This window comes from Camelina sativa, chromosome 6 (assembly GCF_030686135.1).
Source record: "Camelina sativa cultivar CO46 ecotype springtype chromosome 6, ASM3068613v1".
Classification (NCBI taxonomy): Eukaryota; Viridiplantae; Streptophyta; class Magnoliopsida; order Brassicales; family Brassicaceae; genus Camelina; species Camelina sativa.
Genome location: NC_141885.1, coordinates 4931169 through 4955530, shown reverse-complemented (window position 1 = coordinate 4955530; position 24362 = coordinate 4931169). Strand labels below are relative to the sequence as shown.

At 35.1% G+C, this 24362-nt stretch overlaps 5 protein-coding genes across 5 annotated transcripts; 4 read left to right on the top strand and 1 right to left on the bottom strand.

Moving 5' to 3' along the window:
• LOC147942285 (uncharacterized) lies at positions 1-3499 on the top strand. The gene is made up of 2 exons (XM_087454068.1): positions 1-2175; positions 2258-3499. The coding sequence occupies exon 1, from the start codon at positions 886-888 to the stop codon at positions 1750-1752; it is 867 nt and encodes a 288-aa protein (XP_087310194.1). The 5' UTR covers positions 1-885; the 3' UTR covers positions 1753-2175; positions 2258-3499.
• A 10447-nt stretch (positions 3500-13946) lies between these two features.
• On the top strand, positions 13947-15438 carry LOC104790444 (NADPH:quinone oxidoreductase-like). The gene is made up of 3 exons (XM_010516198.3): positions 13947-14310; positions 14392-14583; positions 14919-15438. Exons 1-3 carry the CDS (start codon positions 14214-14216, stop codon positions 15218-15220), a joined length of 591 nt encoding a protein of 196 aa, XP_010514500.1. The 5' UTR covers positions 13947-14213; the 3' UTR covers positions 15221-15438.
• A 1464-nt stretch (positions 15439-16902) lies between these two features.
• On the top strand, positions 16903-19160 carry LOC147942284 (NADPH:quinone oxidoreductase-like). Its single transcript, XM_087455910.1, has 3 exons — positions 16903-17587; positions 17673-17864; positions 18604-19160. The coding sequence occupies exons 1-3, from the start codon at positions 17491-17493 to the stop codon at positions 18909-18911; spliced, it is 597 nt and encodes a 198-aa protein (XP_087312036.1). The 5' UTR covers positions 16903-17490; the 3' UTR covers positions 18912-19160.
• A 707-nt stretch (positions 19161-19867) lies between these two features.
• Positions 19868-21449, top strand: LOC104790443 (NADPH:quinone oxidoreductase). Its single transcript, XM_010516197.3, has 3 exons — positions 19868-20160; positions 20256-20447; positions 20989-21449. Exons 1-3 carry the CDS (start codon positions 20064-20066, stop codon positions 21288-21290), a joined length of 591 nt encoding a protein of 196 aa, XP_010514499.2. The 5' UTR covers positions 19868-20063; the 3' UTR covers positions 21291-21449.
• A 1330-nt stretch (positions 21450-22779) lies between these two features.
• Positions 22780-24115, bottom strand: LOC104790442 (uncharacterized). The gene has a single exon (XM_010516196.3). The coding sequence runs from the start codon at positions 23692-23694 to the stop codon at positions 22945-22947; it is 750 nt and encodes a 249-aa protein (XP_010514498.1). The 5' UTR covers positions 23695-24115; the 3' UTR covers positions 22780-22944.
• Between the last annotated feature and the right edge of the window lie 247 nt (positions 24116-24362).

Genomic DNA, 24362 nt, shown 5'->3' with positions numbered 1-24362 from the left:
GGACAAGGTTGTAGAAGATGATTTCTTTCTTCGCATAATGGGACACGTCTTTTGGAAACAAGTGTACGCCTTCATCACTGAAACCATGTAAGCTATCCTCTTGAGAAATCCATCAATAGAGCCATGAATTTATGTAGATTATTGAATGCCTTGTCATTTTTGGTTTGTTAAGTAGATGTTTTAAGTGATTTTTTTGGGAAATCTCTTTTTTCTGGACACTCATAAGAGAGTGCCTAATTTAGTAGCATCCGCCCTGAGTAAATGAATATGTTTTCGATGATTGGAGTGGGTTCGAGATGACAATACCGCGTTTACTGTTTTGTTTGTAGGCATATAATCAAGGAATATCGCCGGTCTAGCACACTTTTATTAAAAACTATATATTTATCATTTAACACACTTTCTACTATTTAGATACTTTTTATATGTTTATTAACTATGATATTCTCTAACTATAACTTTATTAACAACAATGCCATCAAACAAGAAATCTCTCTCTCTAATTTTATTGATTTTATTGATTTTCTTTTTTAATTGGGTCGTCACTATATTCCAACCTGTACTTATCCCGTTCTCAGCATTCCAACCCAAACTTTCCAACTCTGCATAAAACAACACAAACTTTATATATTATTTACATAACGACATGTACTTTTAAAATTAGTAATAATCATACATCTCCAATCAAGACAAAGATTTACGATTAGTAAACCTGATTAAACTACTAAATCGCGTTTATTGTTCCACGTTTGACTTCACCGCGGCTTGATTCGATTAAAGCTAGCTACACGACGTCATTTAGTTAACACAAACAAAGATGACGATGACAACTTTAATTGTGTATGAGAGTAAAAATTAGGGTTCTACGAATTTTGAAGAATAGAGATGTCGATGACAACATTGATTGTATATGAGAGTGATCCAGATGATCTTGATTACAATGTAAGTGATAATCATGATGGTCTCGAAGAAGTCTCTGTCGAAGAGAATGAATGTGATGGAGATATGAGCCGGGATGATGGAGACAATGAGGATAATGACGTCGAGAGCGGAGATGGTGAAGCCATGAATGGTAGTGTTGAGTCTAGAGACGACAAAGATAATGACAGCGATGAGGCGGGAGATGACGACAAAGATGGTGAAGCCATGGATGTGGTAAAGCAAAGAAAGGTAAAACGAAAGAGAGACGAGTCTAAAGATGAAGAAGACAACGAGGAAAAAAGGGAGAAGAAGGCGAAGAAGAAGAAGAAAACAAAGGATGAAGATGAAGAAGACATAGTTGAAAGGTTTGATTTTGAAATAAAGGAATCTGTAGCAAATTGGTTTGATGAATTTAGGATTAATCGGAATACCATCCCTGAGAGTTCAGATGAAGAGGAAGATCTTGTAATTATTAGAGATAGGAAAATTAGGATGGAAACTAATGATAAGTTAGCTATTGGAAGAACATTATTTACTGGATTTGAGTTCAAAGAGGCTATGTTAGATCATGCTTTGAGGTCGAGAGAAAACATTAAACAAGAAAGATGGGGGAAGGACAAAATCAGGTTTAGTTGTGCTCAAGATAAGGAGTGTGAGTGGAAAGTCTACTGCACATTTGATAAGACTCGACAATTGTGGGTTTTGAAGAGTCCTATGATTGGAAAGCTTTTCATGGATAAACTGAGGATGCAACCTAAGTACATGCCTCTTGATATTCAAAGGCACATTAAGGAGCAATGGAACATACTGAGTTATATAGGACAAGTGTAGAGAGGAAGACTTTTAGCTCTAAAGTGGCTGCAAGAAGAATATGCTCACCTTAGAGGATATGCGGCTGAGATCATAGATTCAAATCCAGGATCCACTGCCATAGTTGATACAATCCCTAATGCTGATGGTGAAGTCATTAAAGATGTTTTTAACCGTTTTTATGTGTGTCTTGGAGAAATGAAAAAAGGTTTCTACTATTGTCGGCCTATCATTGGGATTGATGGAACTTTCTTGAAACAAGCCGTGAAAGGTTGCCTATTAACTGCTATTGCTCATGATGCTAACAATCAGATATATCCAATTGCATGGGCAGCTGTACAAACTGAAAATGCTGATAAATGGATGTGGTTTCTGAAACTACTCAAGGCTGATTTGGATCTAAAGGATGGGAAGGATTATGTCATCATATTAGATCGTTCTAAAGTAAGTGTTTTTTTTAGTTTAATTGTTTAAGCTGTCTTGTATCATTGTTGTTTGCTTATGTTTATTTTCTGTAATTATGTAGGGAATCATAAGTTCTGTTAAGAGTGAGTTGCCAAATGCTGAGCACAGAATGTGTGTGAAACATATGGTGGATAACTTGAAGACTAGGTATGGTAATAAGGACTTGCTTAAAGAACGTGTGTGGCACTTAGCTTGGAGTTACAGCCATGCACAGTTTCAAGTGAACAAGCTTAGAGTTTATGATTTGTCGTTGGATGATGATGTGATGAAGGAGGATCCAAAGAGTTGGTCAAGAGATTATTATAGGACTGGTAGTAGTTGTGAGGATGTCGACAACAATGCAACATAGTCTTTTAACTCCACAATTGTTAAGGCAAGAGCAAATGCATTAGTTCCAATGTTGGAAACTATAAGAAGGCAAGCAATGAGAAGGATTACAAAGAGAAATCTGAAAATAACAAAACCTCCATATCCAAACAACTACATTTTGATAACCAAAACTCCATATCCAAATCTTCCTGGGAGAAAGAAGGGACAGAAAAATAATTATGATAGGATTAAAGGGAAGAATGAGTCACCCAAAAAGAAGAAGAAGAAGGAACCAAAAAAGCAGAACGGAAACAGGGATGGAAAAGAAGATGGGATAGTTAAACTGGGAAGGCAAGGAAGAATCATGCATTGTAGTAAGTGTGGTGAAGCTGGACACAATTCAGCTGGATGTGTTAAATTTCAAAGAAAAAAAGAGTAAGAAGAGTGTGACAAGTAAGAACCGTGTGACAAGTAAGAACAGTGTGACAAGTAAGAAGAGTCAGACAAGTACCAAGAGTAAGATAAATAAGAAGAGTAAGAAGAGTAAAAAACTTGATGAGGCTGGTCCTTCTACATTTCAAGCACCAAAGACAGTCACACTCTCACAAGGACCAGAAACACTAACACAAGGAAGCATTATCTAGGCTGTCATGGGGCAGATTTAGGAATTAAGAATAAATGGTTATGAGATGTAGTTTCAGGTTTTTGTTTGGTTTTGGAGTTGTGTTGCAGGTTTTTTGTTTGGTTTTGGGGGTCGTGTTGCAGGTTTTTGTTTGGTTTTAGGGGTTGTGTTGCATGTTTCTGTTTGGTTTTGGAAGTTGTTGCAGGTTTTTGTTTGGTTTTGGGCGTTGTGTTGCACTTTTTTGTTTTTTTTTTGGAGTTGTTGCAGGTTTTTGTTTGGCTTTGGGGATTTTGTTGCAGGTTTTTTTTTTTCAATTGATAACAGTTTCAGATTTATGTTGCAGTTTTGGATTTACGTTTAGTTGGATGGATGTTATTTTGCAGTTTTATGGTTAATTACAGTTTTAGATTTATGTTCACAGTTTTATGCCAATTAACACACACTTCTCTCTTATAAACTACTCAAGTTGATTACATACGTACAAAACAAAATCACATAATCCAAACACCAAAAAACATAACACCACATGGTGATAGCACAAATTATTTGGCAACACGATAGAGATGTTTGAAAAAACATAACACTCTTTCATGCAACAAGGAAGAATGCTCAGCTTCCCTCAACATCTCTTTAAAGAAATTCAAGCAATACCAGAAGGAGCTTCTCGATTAGCTGAACCGCATAACACTGAAGAGTAGCTCATGATTTCAGAATTTGAGATGTCGATTCTGGGAGAACCCTAAATCCCCAAATCGTTTTTTTTTTATGTTTAGAGTCTCTAAATGACGTTTTATTGCTAGCTTTTATCGAGTCAAACCACGATGAAGTCAAACGTGGAACAGTAAACACAATTATATGGTTTAATCGGGTTTATTAATCGTAAATCTTTGTTTCCAGTAGAGGTGTATGATTATTAATGTTTCAAAAAATACATGTTGTTATGTAAGAATATATAAAGTTTGTGTTGTTTTATGAAGAGTTGGAAAGTTTGGGTAGGAATGCTGAGAATGGGATAAGTACGGGTTGGAATATAGCGTTTGAAAACAAAAAAAGAAACTCTCTTGGTAATTTAGAGGGTTTGATACTGTGGAGACAAGAAGAAGAACATGACTCTTTTCGGTAATTTAGAGGGTTTGATATTATTTATCTTACCTCATTTCTTTGATATATGTTTTAATAAAACTTGAGTGGTGGATCTGATTTAATAATATAGATTTCTTAGCCACATTTATATCTTTTTAACTTTGCATTTTTAAATATTTATCATCCATAAAATCAAATTCATATGCTTATATGTTTATGGTTATTTAGTTTTATGTTCAATATATATAATGTCATCCATGAAATGATATCATACAAATCATGAACATGTGGACAGGTTTAGGTGGACATTTCTAGTTAACACTTGCTTAGAGAGTTTCTTGAATAAAATCTTTCTCTTAAGCTCAAAAGATTGAGGTGCCATATTCCAAGTGTTTCTAGCACAAAAACCAACGATTCAATCTCCAAATCTTTCTTTAACAGTTAAGAACAATATCAATGAATTTGAAGATTTATAAAAAATGTGATACAAGACGTAAAAATTTGGCTAATTTAGAGTTCAAGGTTTACAGTTTTAGGGACTATGGTCTACTTTGTCATCTAAAAGTTTGAGGTTATTTCATGTGTTCTAGTAAAAGATCTTCAAATTATAGTTTAGGATTTAAGGTTTAAGTGTAATGCTTAGGGCTTAGAAGTTTAAGATTATGATATAATGAACGGTTTCATGCTTTGGTTTTTATTGGCTATGATGAGGTTAAAAATGTTTGATAATTAACCATGAATTCTTCACCAAACCAGAAATAGTTTTTAGTGGACGTGTATAACTCATCGTCCATGTGGACTTCATTTAATGAACATTAAGGATTAAAATTGTTTGATAGTAAATTATGACTATTATATCCACAAGTTTTGATTAACTAGGTAGGCCATGTTGCCTGTCGCTAGATCCAGTGACAGTGACCAGCGACTAGCGATAGTATATGTTGTTCGTTTGTTTGTCGCTAGCGACTGTCGCTGAGTTGTTCGTTTGTCTGTCACTGCGACTAATTACAATAAATATATTTTTAAAATTAATAAAACTTAATTTTTGATAATTTATATTTTTATTTTTGAAAATAAATTACATATATGAATGAAAATAAATTAAAAACATATTTACATATTTTTAAATAATTAATCTGATTTTTTTAATTTATTCATTTAATATTGTTAAATTTAATTTGTTTATAAATGATTTTTTAGAATTATTTAAATATATGCAAATTAATTTGTTATTTTATTTAGTAAAATTTAGTTTTATTTTAATAACTATATGTAGTTATATTTTTATTTAATTAACTTTAATTTTGATTATATTTAATTTATCAATTTTTATTTTTATTTTTATATTTTTGGTCGCTATGTTGTTCGTTTGCCTATCGTTGGATCAAGCGACTAGTTTCAGTGACGAATCGCTGATGATCGCTGAAAATTTTAACGACTGAAAATTACGGTTGTTTATCGCTGACGAAATTCGCTGAACTAGCGACAGACAAACGAACAAGTTTCTGACGCTGGTTTTTGTCGTTGGCGACAGACAAACGAATAGGCCCGTATTCATATATTTTTCTATGATCATCCAAAAGTAAGTATTCATCTATGCATGTTAAACATCCACATAATAGCGAAAAATTATTTAAACCTAGTTTTTGATAGATATGAACGAGTAGTTTTGTTATGTGTTTATGGTTTTATGAATAAACGTGGATTGGTTATGTATGCATGGTAGTATGAATGAACAGACTAGCTAGTATATATTAATGTCATGCTAGTTATATGAACAAGTGGATTTATCCGCTTAAGGCAGTTGACCACATAGATTCAACTATTTAGATAATTGACCACATGAATGAGTATTTCTAAGATGTTACATTAGACACACAATAAAAACTTGGATGAGATCTCATGCAGCATTAGAATATAGACTACATGATGTTTGATTAATTAGACATTCATTTTTTAAAATGATCATCAAGAAGTATCCATCTACCCAGTTTGAATATCTACGTAGTAGTGAACAAATATGCAATGATAAATAGAATTTTGTGGTATAATTATTCATCTTAAATATAGTAAAATGGATTTTAAACTGTAGAATAATTATAATGCATTATATATAAAAAGTTGACAATATATGTATGAATAAATAAATAAAGTGATTACAAATATCAAAAGAGAGAAAAATAAAAAGAGTTAGAAAAAAAGGAGAGAGAGATGTAAAAAATTAAACTAAAAAAAAAAAAAAAGAGAATTGAGTAACCTGAAACGTGGGGAGGAGGAGATGAGACTATTAAGTATGTTATTGGTGGCAAAAAGAGTTAAAAAATAAGTGAACAGTGGAAATAGAGGTAAAAAATGTGCTATGGTCAAGAAGTGTGCCAAAATGAATAAAGTTTTATAAAAGTTGTGTCTTCATATAATCAACCCCAACATTTATGATATCATTGATAATTATGAGTAATTTATGATTTGTTCAAACCTAAAAAATATTAGGACATAGTAATTATTAATTATTGTTTGATAAAATTAATAAAAATACATATTGGAATAGGGGTCTTTGACTGAAACAAAACATTGTTTTAAAATTGTTTCTAAAAAGTAAATATATTTTTCTATAAATTGTTTCACCTACCTTTCCTTTCATAATTCATACGTCAATATGTCTTTTGTGGTTAGTGTCAACACTGCAAACCCACCACCAAAATTTTAAAAAATAACTGATGTAAAATCAGCTCCGCATTTAACGTCTCGTCGGACGCCATTTAAAATTACTGTGAAGTGTGTTAATGTTGGATCTGGAAATAGAGATCCAAACACTCTCAAGTGTTATCCAATTCAGGTAAATGGGGATCACATGTCGTTTATGCCACTCAAAAATCAGGTGATTCAACTTGGAGGAAAACAAGAGCTCGAGACTTCCCCGCGATCTGAATTGGACCAAGAAAAAAAATCTCAGACTCGGATGTCCATTTCTCAAATCAGCCCATTCAAGCGCAAAAAGAATTCAAACCAGACATTACAAGTATTTGAGACTAAACCGTTGAATTAATGGAAAATTAATGTAATAATTATCAATTAATTAAGAAATATTTTGGATAAGTATGAAAAGAGTAGAAATGTAAAAGTGAAAGTAAATCATTTATTGGAACTATTAAAATAAACATTCTTAGATTTTAGAGCAATAATCTTTTTTTTTTAAATTGTTTTCTTGATTTGAGGGTATTTGAATCAAGCCATGATGTTTCTCTAAGGATTTCCGTAGGTATACGGGAGGTTTTCTCCAAAATTTCCAATACATTTTGCTTATGTTGGGTGTTAATGGACATGTTTATCAATTTTGGAGGTTGATTGATGTTACAAGGATGAAAGGGTGTAACATCCGCGAACCAATTCATGGTTTTGGGATGGGTGTCCATCGACACCAAGTTGGGTGTCAGTTGACACCATAAATTTCTAGTTCAGTCAGTTTGTTTTCAATCGTTGAATTAGAGCGGTTTGGTTTAGGAAAAATCCTAAACCATGATATTTAAGGTTGGAAGTCGATTTAGGGCTTTGGTCAGTCACTTTTGTTGTTTCCAGAGAAAAGGAGATAAGGATAAAATTCCCCAATGAGTTCTTGTGAGTTTTGGAGTGTGGTCTATGTGCTGGGACTTTTAGCCAATGTTGCCTGTTTAGGCGGTCCTTCGGGATGTGTGGTCTTCGTCACGGTCTTTCGGGATGTGTGGTCTTAGAAACGGTCCATCAGGATGTCTGGGCTTGGTGACGATCCTTGTTTGGACAAGTATTTGGCCTTCGTGGCAGTCCTGTTTAGGAAATTTGTTTGGCCTTGGTGGCATTCTTGTTTAGGAAATTTATTTGGCCTTGGTGGCGGTCTGTTTAGACATTTGTTTGAGGTTGTAGCTGTCTTGTTTAAGACATTTGTTGGCCTTAGTGGCGGCCCTTGTGGTATTTTGATGACCATTTTGTGGTCATGAGGTATTCTAATGAAGGGATATTTTGGTTGATATGACATTTTGATGTTATGCGAGCAACATGAGGGAGATCTGGTTAGGAGATATGACTCAGATGTGTTCAGAATTGTTTGCTCTAAGGACAGTTGGTCCTGGACGACTCTTTGGAGAGCTTTAGTTCTCTTAGTACCGTCATATTTTGAGACTTTGTGGCTAGAGTGTATGATTGGTATATCGACTTTGGATAATGATCCGGGAGCGCGTTGTAGGGTGGCAACCCGAGAGACGAATATTAGACCTCCCTTTTATATATTATGGCATGCGGGCTTAGGCCTGATAATGAGCCAATATTATGGCATGCATGCTAAGGCCTGATGAAGAGGTACTAAAAACTCAAGGTTGCGACTATGAGTAAGGAATGTCCAAAAATTGAGAACAAATAATGTCTAAAGCGTGATTATATCGCCTAAAGGTGACCTTTGTAGATCGGTCGGAAGAAGTGAAGGCCATAAATACGGTTGCACGGGAGTCCTTGGCTGATGGTTGCTAGAGATTCGAGGATAAATCTATGTTGGTAGGGGAGAATTATAACGCCCGCGAACCAAATTTTTTGGTTCGTGCATCGGTCAGCGCCAGGGCAGAACATCAATCGGTGCAATTGTACAGTTTGTACTCGAGTTAGTTCTATTTTTTACCAGTTTAGTTTGGTATGGTTGATGGAAACCTAGGGCTCGTGTATATAAGGAGAATTCAACGCAGCTACGGTTTGTTTAGCCGTTATCGTTCCCGAGAGAGAGGACAAAGAGAATTCCTGGAGAAAATGTTTTGTGAGCTTTCTGTAGCAATTTCTTGTGATTTTTGTCCGTGAGAGTGGAGATATGTGGCTAAGGACGCGGTGGGAAACTTGTTGTGGTGGGAAGCTTGATGTCATATATTTCTCGTCATTCAGAGTCAGATCCGCTTGTTTAAGAGGTGAGTGTGTGAACATGTCTATCTAGGTGATTAGATGTATGTTTTGTGTGATTTTGGTTATTAATTTCTTTTGTGCTTTTTTGTGAGTGTTTGGCGTTGTGCTTGTGGCCTTTAGAAGGCGGTTTTGGCATCACGGACCAGAGAGCAGTCAGAGGAGATTTGACTTGGAGACGCGCGACTACATTGGTCGATGCACGGTGTGCATCGATCGATGCAGCTAGGGATTTCACTGGAGACGTGCGAATATATCGGTCGATGCAGCTAGGGATTTCATGAAGATGTGAGATTTCATTGCAAATATGCACAGCGGAAACATACAAACAACATAACTATCTCCAACATATCATCAATACAAAAACATTACTAACCATTCTATCCAACAACCTAGTATATATATGAGCAAGGTTCCAACAACAAAACAAAAAATAACCATCAACACATTCGAGACCCTAGATCATCCTCCTCCTCATTGCCTTGATTCCGTGTCACAAACCTGCACCACAAAAAAACAATTGAGATGCGTTAGTATCATCGAAAATATCAGTAAGGCAATCCTCCCATCTACACGGCTATACACACAAGAGAAAAGACAAACACAAGCAATGCACAAAATCAAGCAATGCTGCGAATGACACTCCTCGTCGTCACGATTGTTTCTGAACCCTTGCATCGATCGATGCACTCCTTGCATAGATCGATGCAATGCCTTTGCATCGACCGATGCAACGCCTTTTCATCGACCGATGCAACGCCTTTTCATCGACCGATGCAACGCCTTTTCATCGACCGATGCAACGCCTTTTCATCGACCGATGCAACGCCTTTTCATCGACCGATGCACTCCTTTCATCGATTGACATAACCTCGCGTCTCTACCAAAATCATCCCCGAACGCGATCTCTCTCGACTTCTCTCGGCTTCAATCATCCCCGTAGCATTTGTGATGTCAAATCTGACCTCAACATGTCACAATCACCACGACAACCCAACAAAAACAAGCACACAAGCAATCAATCACTCAAATCACCCAAATTCACACAAAATACAGATCTAATCGCTTAGATAAGCCATGGTCCCACACTCACCTCTTAAACAAGAAGATTCTGGCACAACCACAACGAAAACACGTCGCAACATGCTTCTCTTAAGCCCCTTATTTCAGATCTCCACTCCCACGGATAGGTCCCTCTAGAAAGAGGCCGAGAAGGCTCACATAATGATTTTTTTAGAGATTTCTCTTTCTCTCAACTTTCAGAAACGACAAATAGCTAAAATCACACTCTATAGCGTCAAACCCCCTTTTAAAGGTGGGACCTAGGTTTTCCTCATTAAACTAGATCAAACCGGAGACATTAGAAATAACTAGCACGTGAACCAACTAAAAGCATCGATCGATGCCCTTCCTTGGCATCAATCGATGCTCGAACCAGAAATCCGGTTTGCGGGTGTTACACTCATAAACGTTGTTGGTGCGTTAATCACTCGAACTCATAATGTTTATACCTCTTCCTGAGAGATGTCTTCCTCACATTTGCTCATCTATCGTAATCTGATGATGACCCGACACCATATCAATCTTGGAGAACCAACTAAAACCTCTCAACTGATCCAAAAACTCATCAATCCTGAGAAGAGGGTACTTGTTCTTCATAGTAACCCAGTTTAGACACTGGTAATCAATGTACAAGCAGAAACTCTCGTAATTCTTCTTAATGTACAACACTAGCGCTTCCCACGGTTAGACGCTAGAACGAATGAATTCCTTGCTCAATAAATCTTCCAGCTTTGTCTTTAGCTCTACCATCTCTGCTGGTGCATCTTGTAGGGTGCCTTAGAAAAAGGTGGCTTCCCTGGTTCTAACTTAAACGTGAAGGGATCATACCGAGATGGTGGTAACCCATGTAACGATTGAAATACATCCTCAAACTCCCGAACCACAGGGATCTCAGCTGACCTACATACTCCAGCATAGAAATATTAGCCGGATAAGCCTCACGGTCCTTCTTGATCATCTTGTCTGCCTGCACAACCGAGATAACCAGACTCCCTGAAGTCGGTCTCCCTCCCTGATAAACCAACCGCTTCCCCCTGGGGCGCTCAAACACAAATTTACCCCGTTGACAATCTAGATGTACTCTACACAGATGCAACCAATTCGTACCTAGTATAACATCATACAACTGCATTGGAATGATAATTAGATCTGCCGACATCAACTCCCCAGCCACCTGAATATCCACACCTCTCGCTTGTCCATGGACCATGATCAACCTGCCTCCAACAACCTTGATGGCCTTGAACCGCTCATTGGGATCTCCACTAATGTTGTTGCTCTTAGTACATTTCGGGGTAATGAAGCAATGAATTGCTTCAAAATCAAACAACACGTGGGACAAAATTCCTCCCACCAATAAGGTCCATACACAAACATTATGCGGTAAGAATCCTAACGTTCATCACCAGCAACCATAATATCCAAAATTGACATAAACCACAAAGCCAAAGTTAGAAATTATACATGTGATCGCGTTGGCACTAGTTCCTCATGTTTCCATGATCAAGTACACACGCGGTGCCGCTAATAATGGAACACCGTTTGAACAACCTACTGCACTCCTAACTGCACCACCATCACAATCATCGCGTGTCTTGCCTCTCTACAGTGGTAACACACCCAAGTTATCTACAGAGATGTACTCTATATTGATGCAACCAATTCATACTTTGTGCTCCAAGCTACCACACCCAAAGCATTCCGCACCGCTGGAACCTGTCCTCTCCATGGTATCAAACTTCCGCCTTAACATGCGATGAACAATAAAACCAAAAATTGACTGAGACCTTAATCAATCAACATTAAAGCTAAGAACGGTTTTAAAGATAATCAACCGTACAAAGACCGTAATCTAAACTAAAAGCTCTAAATTCTAATGTTAATCAATGAGTATATTTCCAACTAGAGTGAACAATGAAGATATAAGAAGATTCAAGAAAACGAAGAAGGTACATGTGATTATCTCCTTAATGATTTAGATGAAGGAGACGATGCCAAATCGATATAGGGTTTATACCATGAGCAATTGGGGTTAAACTAAATCAATTTTGTAAACAGGAAGTGGAACTGGCAAAGCATGTCGATACTAGAGTGTGAAGAAAGATAATTTCGAGCTAATGACTACACATGTGCTTATATATGATGGGATATTTTCGGATTTTTTTGGGTATCAAATAATACCCTAACCTAACTGATCCTCAAGCTAACTTGGCAGTTGTTTGTTGTGAGGGACTCCTTGTGGGAACTTTGGCTGCAAAAGAACAAGAAGCAGAGCTCCGGGACATTGATATCCATGCTCAAGTTGCGCCATATCACAGGTAACTTTAAAGGAAAACTTGCGAAATGGTCAACAAATTAGTTTCTGGTTTGATCAGTGGACTCCGTTTGGACAGGTAACTGACTTCATGGGCGCATCTGGTCCAACTCAAACTGGTATTCCTCTCCATGGGCAATTTGTCTTACCAGCCTCTAACTCAGGGTGAGCCCTCATACCAATAAAATCGCCCCAAGCAGAGTTTCTTCAAATATACCTCACATATGTTCTCTCCCCTTCATTATCCGCGACCCCAGACACTTACTCCTGGCGGATTGGTACAGAGGACCTAGAGAAATTCTCCACCACCAAGATTTGGGAAGTATTAAGGCCTCCGGCAACCTCGCCCATATGGACAGCTCAGGTTTGGCTCAAAGGAGGAATACCTCAGCATGCCTTCCTGTTTTGGCTAATGCATCAGAATAGACTCTCCACAAGATCAAGATTTGTCTGATGGGGATTTCATATTTACCCCAGTTGCTGTATATGTCGTCTCGTCTAGGAAACTCGTGAACATTTATTTCTGAGATGCGATATCAGTCAAGTGCTATGGACAAAACTCACTCACCGCCTCGGGTATAGACTATTCACTTTCTACACCAGGGAAGCTTTCTCGGCTTGGTTGGATCTCAAGGACAACACTGCACCAAAATGCCTTAGAAGACTGGCTGCCCAAGCCACTCACTATGCCATTTGGTTGGAGCGGATCAACATATATCACAACAATGTCTCCATCGATGCCCCTTGCCTTTTCAAGAGACTAGACAGATAAATTTGAGACGCCATCTTGGCAAACCAGAAGAGACGAAAGTTCAGGGATCTTCTACTTGTTTGGTTGAAATATGATTAGGCTACCTACTCATGTACTATCAACGATCCCTCCTTTCCTGTTTTTATTTTTTTGAGCAGGGAACGAGAACTGTATTACGCATCTGTAACTTCAACAAACATTATGTTTAATGAGATTCACATATTTTGAAGAAAAAAAAACTGACTATCCGATCTACATAGAACCTAACCATTTGAGTATTATAGAGTATCTGTATCCGAACTGAACCGCTTATTTCTGGATGGATTCGGTTTTCTTCTTCCCAAAAGATATAGAATACCCGAACGGATTTTATACCCAAACCCGAAGATATATCTACTATATGATGTTATAACATTTGAGACCTAGGATCATGACCTTGGTCCTTGGAAAAACATTTTTTATATGTATTGATTCTGCTTATTTTATTAACTAATCTTGATATGTGAATAGAAAACGAAATAAGTGCACATCTCATATCTCTGCTCACAAATACCTCTTGTTCAGATCCAGCTTCAAATTGTTTGCGTGATTTCATCTACCAGGAGAGACAGTTCCCAAAGGCCAATAGACTGATAAAGCTCACCATAAACCTGTCAATGAGAAGACATGTAAACCTTTTATTTTTCACACTCACATGCAGAAATAGAGAGCCTTAATAATTTTTAACTGACTTGAGGAGCAAGAGAAGCATCAAAGCATCATATAAACGACACAAAGCATCAAATCTGTTAATGATTTCAAAAGGATCCTTCGATCAAATTATTAGCTACACCTTTTAAGAATATAATAAGTTTAATAGGTCCATGCCAAGATTAGTGGAATTTTTTTTTTTTAAGATACACTCTTCACCTAATCTCTCATCATTATTCATCGGTCAACACTTTCTCAAATTTTAATCGAAAAAAATGGAAGCAGTAAGGGCGATAAAGCCATTGATAAGAGTAGCTGCTCTGTCGGGTTCTCTCCGGAAGTACTCTTTTTCAACTGGTCTCCTCCGCGCCGGTATATATATATTTTCGTTAATTGTTCATCAATTTTTAAGGTTTTTGTTTTGCTAAACTTTGTACTGTTCTTTTTTTGCAGCAATCGATCTGACAAAAGAATCGGTTCCGGGAATAGAAATTGAGTATATAGACATATCTTTGTTACCGTTGCTTAACACCGATCTTGAAATCGATGGTACTTATCCTCCGGTTATTGAATCCTTCCGACAGAAGATTCTTGAAGCTGATAGTATCTTGTTTGCTTGTCCTGAGTACAACTACTCTGTCTCAGGTACTTTAAAAAAGATTCTTCTTATGCAAAGTTCTTTAATGAGTTTTACTTTAAGGTTTGGTCTTAGAGGTTTCTTGATTTGTTACAAAAAAATATATTCTTGATTAGGATTTGATTTATATACTCAACTGGAGTTTAAGATATATATGTTACTGTAACTATGCTTCATTTTTGTCATAGTCATATATGCAATTTATGTTCAAGTTGAAAGATCTTATGGTATAAATCCAAACTTAATAGATTTGGTTCTTATAGTCAAACTTTAAGTCAAACTCTTTCTATATGTTGACTCGATCGTTAGTCGTTTATTTACCTGTCTTGTGTTTATGTACCAGCTCCACTTAAGAACGCTCTTGACTGGGCTTCAAGAGCACCTAATGTTTGGGCTAACAAACCCGCTGCCGTTATAAGCACTGGTGGAGACTGTGGTGGAGGAAGATCCCAATACCATCTTCGACAAATCGGAGTATTCCTTGATCTTCATTTCATCAACAAACCTGAGTTTACTCTCAATGCGTTTCAGCCGCCTCAGAAGTTCGACGAAGAAGGAAACCTGGTCGATGAGGCGGCTAAGGAGAGGTTGAAACAAGTCCTTGTCTCATTACAAGCATTTACACTTCGACTTCAAGGCAAGTAAAAGTTCAGTGGGCCAAAAATTTTATCATGTGTGAGATTGGTCGTGTGATGAAATGATAATGCCAATTGTTGTAATAATTAACCGTGTGTTGAAGTTTTCGTATAACACTTTTCCAATTCTCATTAATAAGTGTACTATATGTATATGTTTCTGAGTTACTCCAACAAGTTATATTGTGAGTTATGTGGAATAATAGTAAATACTAATATTCTATACCACTAGGTTATCATGCAAAAATATAGTTTTATGTAATTACATCTATGAGAATATTTGAGATTATATGTCAAATTCTCATATTTGAATTATAAAGCATATTTTAAGTTGTAACTATAATTATATCAAATAAGCTATATGATATCCCATCAACATATTAAATAAGCTATAATTAATAATGATACAATAATTTATTAGATACTAACGTAAAATCATACTTTCGGGAATTTAGTTCATTTATTCATCAGAACGAAGTTAATTTTAACATGTTCATTATACGGGATCCGAACATATCCCACCAAGTAATCCATCACATAATTTTTTTATAGGTTTAGATATTTATAACATTTTAAGTTTTTCAAACTTTAAAAATTATTATATTTGATATAATCAAACGGTTCAATTAAAAAATAAATTAAACCGAATGTAAATTTTAAAAATTTGAAGCTTATTAAACTAAACTACAGCTCATTCTGTTTGGGATTTATTTGGTTTTATTTATAATATGATTATGAACCATTGTCTAAAATTATATTCGATGAGGGACTTTAAACACATTTTTTCAATTAATTGAGTACTCTATCCATTTTTAAAAAAATGGAATCACCACGTATAGAGAAAAACTCTCAAACTTTATTAAGTTTATGTATTATATGACGACTCAAAGCAATTAAGATTATATTCAAATAAAAATAATAGAAAAATAATAATTGTATATCTTGGTTAACAAAATCTTCTAGATATCCATACTATTAATTGTAGAATATTCAAAGAATATTTTGATTTCTAACTAAAATTTAAATATTTTAATTGTTTTTGGTTATATGGATGATATGGAATAAATAGTAAGCGTTGTTTGGATACATGAATATAAGTATTTCTATATTCCATAATTATCTTTAATGAGATTCATAATTTGTTATTTAAAAAATGACATTTCATATAATTATTTACAAAACAAAGGTTACTCTTTGACTTGTACTTCAAAAATACTACTAGTATAGATTAAAACTGAAATTTTTTGAGATATATGAAGATGGAGAATGAGAAATGATTATTTATAGAATGAAAGTGAGGAGAGAATATATATATATGACTAAGTGAATAGAAATTAATTAAAAGATTAGGCTTCGACTAAGTCATTGTATTTAAAAACATTTTAGATTGTGTAATACAAGTAAATATAATTAATTTTAAAAATTATTTAAAAAAAAAATCGAATAGAAAGAGTTGGAATTATGTGTTTCAAAAAGAGGAATGCCTCAAAATTCCACTAATTTTTTTTTTTTTTTTTGCAAAAATACCACTCTTTAGTTTTCCAAAAATATCACAAAAGTTTTTTTTTCAAAAATTCCTTAAACACAAAAAAATATATATTTTTAAGGGTGTAGAATTTTTTGAGGTTTGGGTTGATAAATTTAGTTTTAGGGTATCAGTTTTTAGGAGGTAGAGTTTAGTATTTAGGATTTAGAAATTACTCCCTCCGTTTCATAATACATGATGTTTTAGAGGTTTTTGCTTGTTTCATAATATAAGATGTTTTCAATTTTCGAGGCAACTTTTAGACTACTTTTATATTTTCTTATTATTTATTTTATGTAGTTTTGTTTTTGATTGGATAAATTTTTTAAAAGTAAACATTTCTTATTATGCGTGTTTTGGCTAAAACATCTTATATTTTGAAACGGATGGAGTAACTTTTAGTATTAAAACTTTAAATCAGTTTTGTAGTAATTTTGGAAAAACATGTATTTTAGTGGTATTTTTGGAACAAAAAAAACTTTAAGTGTGTGTTTTTAGTGGTATTTACGAGAATGAACTTTTCCAAAATGTTATTTTAGATTTTTTATTTATTTCTACATTCAAATCTTAAATAGTGTTTTTGTGCAAAAGTTTTCAGAACAAAAAGATTTGTTTTTTAAATTTTAATATTTGCAATGTCATTACTCATTAATCATGCCAGTTACACTTGTTTTTTTGTGTGTGCCTTCCTCCACCTAGTTTCTCTTATCCTTCTGCTTCACCGGTCAACTTTTCAAACTCTCTAATCGGAGAAAATGGAGGCAACAACATCGATTAAGCCAAGAATCAGAGTCGCTGCTCTCTCCGGTTCTCTCCGTAAAACCTCTTTCCACACTGGTCTCCTCCGCGCCGGTACATTCCCTTTTTTCCTAACTTTTGCAAATTTTTGTGGTTCCGTTTGTTACTTATTGCTAACTCTTCTTTGGATTTCTTGCAGCGATTGATTTGACGAAAGAATCAGTTCCGGGAATGGAGATTGAGTGTATAGACATATCTCCGTTACCGTTGATTAACACCGATCTTGAAATCAACGGTACTTATCCTCCGGTTGTTGAAGCTTTCCGGCAAAAGATTCTTGAAGCTGATAGTATCTTGTTTGCTTCTCCTGAATACAATTTCTCTGTTTCAGGTACTCGAAAAAAGGTTCTTTTTATGCAACTTTCTTTAGTGTTTTTGTCTTTAAGAGGTTTCTTTAGTGGTTTGGTCTTAATCTTCTTTCGTGATGAGATGTCTGAAGGATTAGAATTGTGTTTTATCAAGTAGTATCACTTTGGATAAGATATCCTAGTCATATGCAACGAATGCTCCACTCGAAAGACCCTTGCCAGTTCTGTTTCTTGGATTTTTACACTCTTTGACTGTTGTTGGCTTGTGAAATATTGCTTTTTGTGGAGAGTTATGACGATTTTTGTTTTTATAATAATCCCTATATATTTTTCGATATGATGCGATTTGTGCTTGTATAACTGATGGTACCATACCAGCGTTGGCTCAAATTGAAATACCCTTTTAACGTTTTGATTTTGTGGCATGTTGTAACATTTCTTACGTAGAAGTTCCGAATTTATCGATTTTATGCAACCTATGTTTCTGTGAACCATGTCTACTTTTTCTTGGTGTTGAGTAATGTGACATTACTCTTTGCATGTTCTTGTGGACTTGTGAATTTTGGGTTTTCTGGGAAGTTGTGATATATATATTGATTTGATATAAGCTCTGTTTCTGTGAACCTTGTAGAATTTTGCTTAATGTTGAGGAATGTGACAGGACTTATATCAGTTGTATGATTCAAAAACTCTTTCGACATGCTGACTCAACCTTTTTTTTTCTTTTTTGTTGGTTTACCTTACTTGTTGTTAATATACCAGCTCCACTTAAGAATGCACTTGACTGGGCTTCAAGAGCACCTAATGTTTGGGCTGACAAACCCGCAGCCATTATAAGCACCGGTGGAAGTTCTGGTGGAGGAAGAGCGCAATATCATCTTCGACAAATCGGAGTATTCCTTGATCTTCATTTCATCAACAAACCCGAGTTTACTCTCAATGCGTTTCAGCCACCTCAGAAATTCGACGGAGAAGGAAACCTGGTCGATGAAGCGGCTAAGGAGAAGTTGAAACAAGTCCTTGTCTCGTTACAAGCATTCACATTTCGACTTCAAGGTAAAATAAGTTAAGTGGGTCAAATATTTGACATTTGTGAGTTCGGTCGTGTCATGAAAATTACCCCAATTGTTGTGATAATAATTAGTGTGCTTCACTTATCGTATAACCCTTTCCATCTCTCATCAATAATTATACATGATACATATGTATGTTTATGAGTTTATCCAACAAAATCAACCAGATAGTGTGTGATTATTATAACTAAATGTAATTAAATTAACTTGTAAAAATTGATATTCTATAAGATTAGATTCTCATGATTTATATATTTTTTTTTATTGTAAATACATCTTCTATATAGTATTTGAGATTATATGGATCATTTGAATTGATGAAAAGCATACATTACGATGTAATTTATTAAAATTGCACATCAACAATTTAAGTAAGCTATAAGATATAATAATTTGTTAATAAGAAAGGAAAATCGTATTTTGTTAGAAATTCCAACTTTTTAATATTATAGATCCAAAATCCATGTTTTGAATATTAATTTCAGAAAAAATGTCCAATGAAATTTTAGTTTTGTGGTAAATTTTGAGTGTTTCTTACCTTCTTCCATAATTTTAATTAGCTTTGTTTTTTGTTTTGAAGATTTCTTTGAATATGTAATTTATACATATTTAGTCTTTGAAATTATTTTTGGCTGATATATAATTTATGCGTATTTGGTCTTTGAAATTATATTTGGTCGATAGGTAATTTATATGTATTTGAATTTGATATTTAAAATTCTGGTCGGTATGTAATTATACGAATGTGGTACTTAAAATTATAGTTTTACACAAAAATAAATTAAACAAAAATTATAAACAATAGTTTGAATCCGATAAAAGAAGAATATAACAAAGAAAAAGTAATTAATGTTTGGGAAAAATCTCGAGCAAAGTACGATATTTTTTATTTTCAATAGTTTGGTCGAATTTTCATAATTCCAGAAATTAGTACTTCCTTTTTTTTAAAAAAAAAAAAAAGTGTCCAACGTGAGAGTCCCCCGGAATAATAATGCTTGGGATTGTCATTAATCATGTCATTTGAGAATATAATAAAGTTTTAAAGGTCCAAACCAAAATTAGTGGGATCTCGTCCTTCACCTAACCCTCTCTCATTCTTGTTCATCGGTCAAAACACTTTCTCAAACTCTCTCTAATCGGAGAAAATAAATGGAAGCAGTAACGGCGATAAAGCCACTAATCAGAGTCGCTGCTCTCTCCGGTTCTCTCCGTAAAACCTCTTTCAACACTGGTCTCCTCCGCGCTGGTATATTTTCGTAACTTTTGCAGTTTTTGAATATGACAACACTGGTTTCGTTTTTGAATATAACTTTTGTTTTTCTTTATGTGTGTTTCTTGCAGCGATTGATTTGACGAAAGAATCGGTTCCGGGGATGCAAATTGAGTATGTAGACATATCTCCGTTACCGTTGATTAACACCGATCTTGAAGTCAACGGTACTTATCCTCCGGTGGTTGAAGCTTTCCGGCAGAAGATTCTTGAAGCTGATAGTATCTTGTTTGCTTCTCCTGAATACAATTTCTCTGTTTCAGGTACTCTAAAAAAGGTTCCTTTAATTCAGATATTGGTCTTAGAGAGTTCTTGATTTGTTTCAAGAAGATATGTTCTTTGTCTTGTTTTGTTGTGAGATGTCGTAAGGATTAGGATTTTGGTTTATCATATTATCATCGATTTGGATTTGATTACGATGTGTTACTGTTACTATGGTCCATCTTTGTCTTAGTCATATGCAACAACACTCTTTGACTGTTGTTGTTGCCTTGTGAAATTTTTATTTTGTGAGAAGTTGTAACATTTCTGTGAACTGTGTAGACGACTTTTACTTAGTCTTCAGGAATGTGACACGACTCATAATTTGCCTGTTGTTGACTTGTGAATTTTTTTCGAATTATTAGGAAATTGTAACATTACTTTAAGTCAATTCCAAATTTAACCGATGCAAGCTCTGCTATTGTGATAGTTGTATGCTTTTGCTTAGTGTTGAGGATTGTGACATTACTCTTTGACTGTTATTGGCTTGTAAAGTTTCAAATCTTGTGGGAAGTTGTGACATTTCTTATGTTAATATAACAGCTCCACTTAAGAATGCTCTTGACTGGGCTTCGAGAGCACCTAATGTTTGGGCTGACAAACCCGCTGCCATTATAAGCACCGGTGGAGGTTTTGGTGGAGGAAGATCGCAGTATCATCTACGACAAATCGGAGTATTCCTTGACCTTCATTTCATCAACAAACCTGAGTTTACTCTCAATGCGTTTCAGCCGCCTCAGAAGTTCGACGAAGAAGGAAACCTGGTCGATGAAGCGGCTAAGGAGAGGTTGAAACTAGTCCTTGTCTCGTTACAAGCATTTACACTTCGACTTCAAGGTAAGTAAGTCAAGTGGGTCAAATCTCTGATCATTTGTGTTGAATGGAAAATAAATGACAATTGTTGTGATATTAAACAGTGTGTTTCACTTACCGTATAGTACTTCTCAATAATATTTGTATACAAAAACGAGTGATGATATTTTAACATCGACCATCATTGTCTTTTTTTTTTTTTTTTTTTACTTTGAGCCGCCTGCTGTCTGCATATGCAAGAAGTTTTTGAAATTTAGCGATTTCGAACGACTTGGAGTGATATAAAACGACTTTTTGGTTGGTTTGAAACGCTAAGCTCTAAACATCAAGGACCATTGTATTGAAATTTTGTCAAGAGATCTTTTATTTATTAGAAATGACACGGGTTACCTTCTAGTTCGCTTTCGCTTTCCCTTTCAGGAGGGTGTCCTTGATCAAATATCGATCCTGACCAATGAGGATCATCTGTCGGAACATGCACAGTCGGCTCTACTATATGTAAACACTGTAGCCAAAAAAAATTGAACATGCAACATGGTGGATCAGAATGGTTTACATGAGAGTCCATTTTCCAAAAAGCAATGTCATTAAGCATTCTCTTAGTGGGTCTATCCCCTGCTGGAAAATATATATATATATATATATATATATATATATATATATATCAATGGAACTAATCAGATACCGATTAAAGAGTGTTTGGCTTGAACGGCTTTATTTTTTTTTTATTTTTTTTTTTTAAAAAGACTTCACCTATGGGATGGGAATGAAGTAGATTCTCGATTTCCACGTCTTGTTACGCAAAAATTCACCCCAGCCCCCAGGTGGACTTGTGAATGGAAAAAACTCACAACTTCAAAGTACATTTGGGTACGGAAAATTATTTCATGGAAATAGAGATTCACAAATTCAAAATTTTAGTGGACAAGAAAACATAATAATAAGGTTGAGGATCGCTTATCAAAAGAACCGTTGATGCCTCCCTCTTACAAGCTTTGTAACTTATTTCTATGCTCCTTCTTTCATTGTAAATATATCCTCTCTATGAAGATAGCTTATCCAATTAATCAATGCTGTTTAAAAGAAAACGAATAAACCAATTATAAGAATATGTATTTCCATAGCTACGGAATAGTTTCTAATCTATAAACAACCCTACTCTATAACACAATTATTTTTTGACAAAGAAATTAATATTCACAGTAAAGTAGTAGCTATCTATCATTTACCAAAACAAAATAAAGAATGAGTACGTGTCAATTTATAAATAATGATGTCCATCCATAAAAATCAAAATTTTGTCTTCTTTTGCATTACATGTCTTAAAATTAAATCCATTATTTTCGTAAACAAACAACCATCAAGTGCACACTAAAAAAAAAAACACTAAAACCTGTCAATTCTTAATTCAAATAAATTATCTCCAACTATATATATTTTACATCAAAACCTCCGCCCAAATTATAAAGGAACAAAAATATATACACGACACAGCATTTGCGTTATGAACATGATCAAAACATAATAATATAAGATGTGTTTATTAAAAAATTACCCATCTACATCTTTTGTATATATAAACTATGAGATATTTCTTTTATTTTTATTAGATACGAATATGTAAAAGACAAAAAAAAAAAAAAAACACTAGTTTGATCTCCGGAAAGATCCAAAAGTAAAAAAAGATCAGAACGGTGGGAAAGCTTTGCCGTAACGATGATTAATGTTAGAGAAAAGTCCAACAAGATCTTGCTTGTACGGCAAATATGATTTTCTCTTGTCTTCTTCTTTCATCGCTTTATTCCTCAGATAAAACTTCTCATGTGCTGATGATACCGTAACTACCTTCTCCTTCTTCCTCTTCGTAGATTCGTCCTCTACTGGATTCAAGAATTTAAGCGACTGTTTACCATCGCTTTTACTTCTCTTGAGAAGGTCTCTCAAACGCCACCGTTTCGTTGACCATGACGATGTAGAAGACGAGCCTGTAGATTTGCTTTTTCTGCATCCTCCGCTTGGTGACATCTCCGCGGTGGATCTCGCTGGTGTCCACGGACAATAGATCTCTCTTGGGATCTCGTCGAACTCGTCTTCATCTTCTTCGACGTCGGAGGAAGAGGATGAATACGTTTCTTGCTGCGGTGGTTGCTCGTTGCTGCGTTCACGGAGGAAGAGATCCTTCAACGGAACTATAACGGCCGCTTTCTCCTCCGGGGATGTTTCGCCGGAGATTAGATTCTGGTTGAAAACAGGGAAAACGAGTCCTCCGCCGTCGGGAGAAGACGTCCCCGCCGCCATGGAAAACTCGAATTCTTCGTCTGATTTCTCTCTGTAACAAACTCGTTCGGCGATCTCCGCGAGTCGATCGCCGGAATAAGTACTGAAGCTAGGTGAAAACGACGCCGTGTAAGGACTAGAATCATCGTATGTCTCCATTGGAATCGGATTGTACAGTTGACAAATGAAAAGAGCGTGAGAAAGAAGAGGAAAGAGAGAGAGGTTTTTGAGTTTGCTTTAATGGAGTTTTGTTTTTTTTTTTTTTTTTGTAAATTGTGTAAATTAGCCGTATATATAGGAGGAAGTGGTTGGGGGCACATGGAAATGGCAATTTCAGTAAATAATTGACTGGAAGTGTTTTTTTTTTTTTTTAATGTTGTGACTCATTTGTGTTAAAGAAGAAGAGAGATGATGGAAGAAGAAGCATAACGTGGAGTTTCTAGAAGCGAATCCCGCTACTTGATCCAGAAGTTTTGGTGTATATGAGATTTTTTTTTTTTTTATGTTTCTTTAATGTATTTTCAAATCAGTTTTGACAATGATATATTTCAGCCAACTAATGTTGGTTACATACAATTTATTATAATATCTGGACCCATATTTAGTACTTAAAATAATGAGCGAAAGTTTTACATAAAAGCAATAGATTATTGTGTACAGGGCCTAGGTTTAAAACCGAAAAAACTAGGCATGCACGTTCAGATATCGGATCAGATTCTGTTTGGATTTTTCGGATTTCTGATTTTTTGAATATTGACTCTAACATCTATTCGGGTATTTATAAAATTTGGTTCGGTTTCGGTTCGGATAATTCAGATTTCGGATCG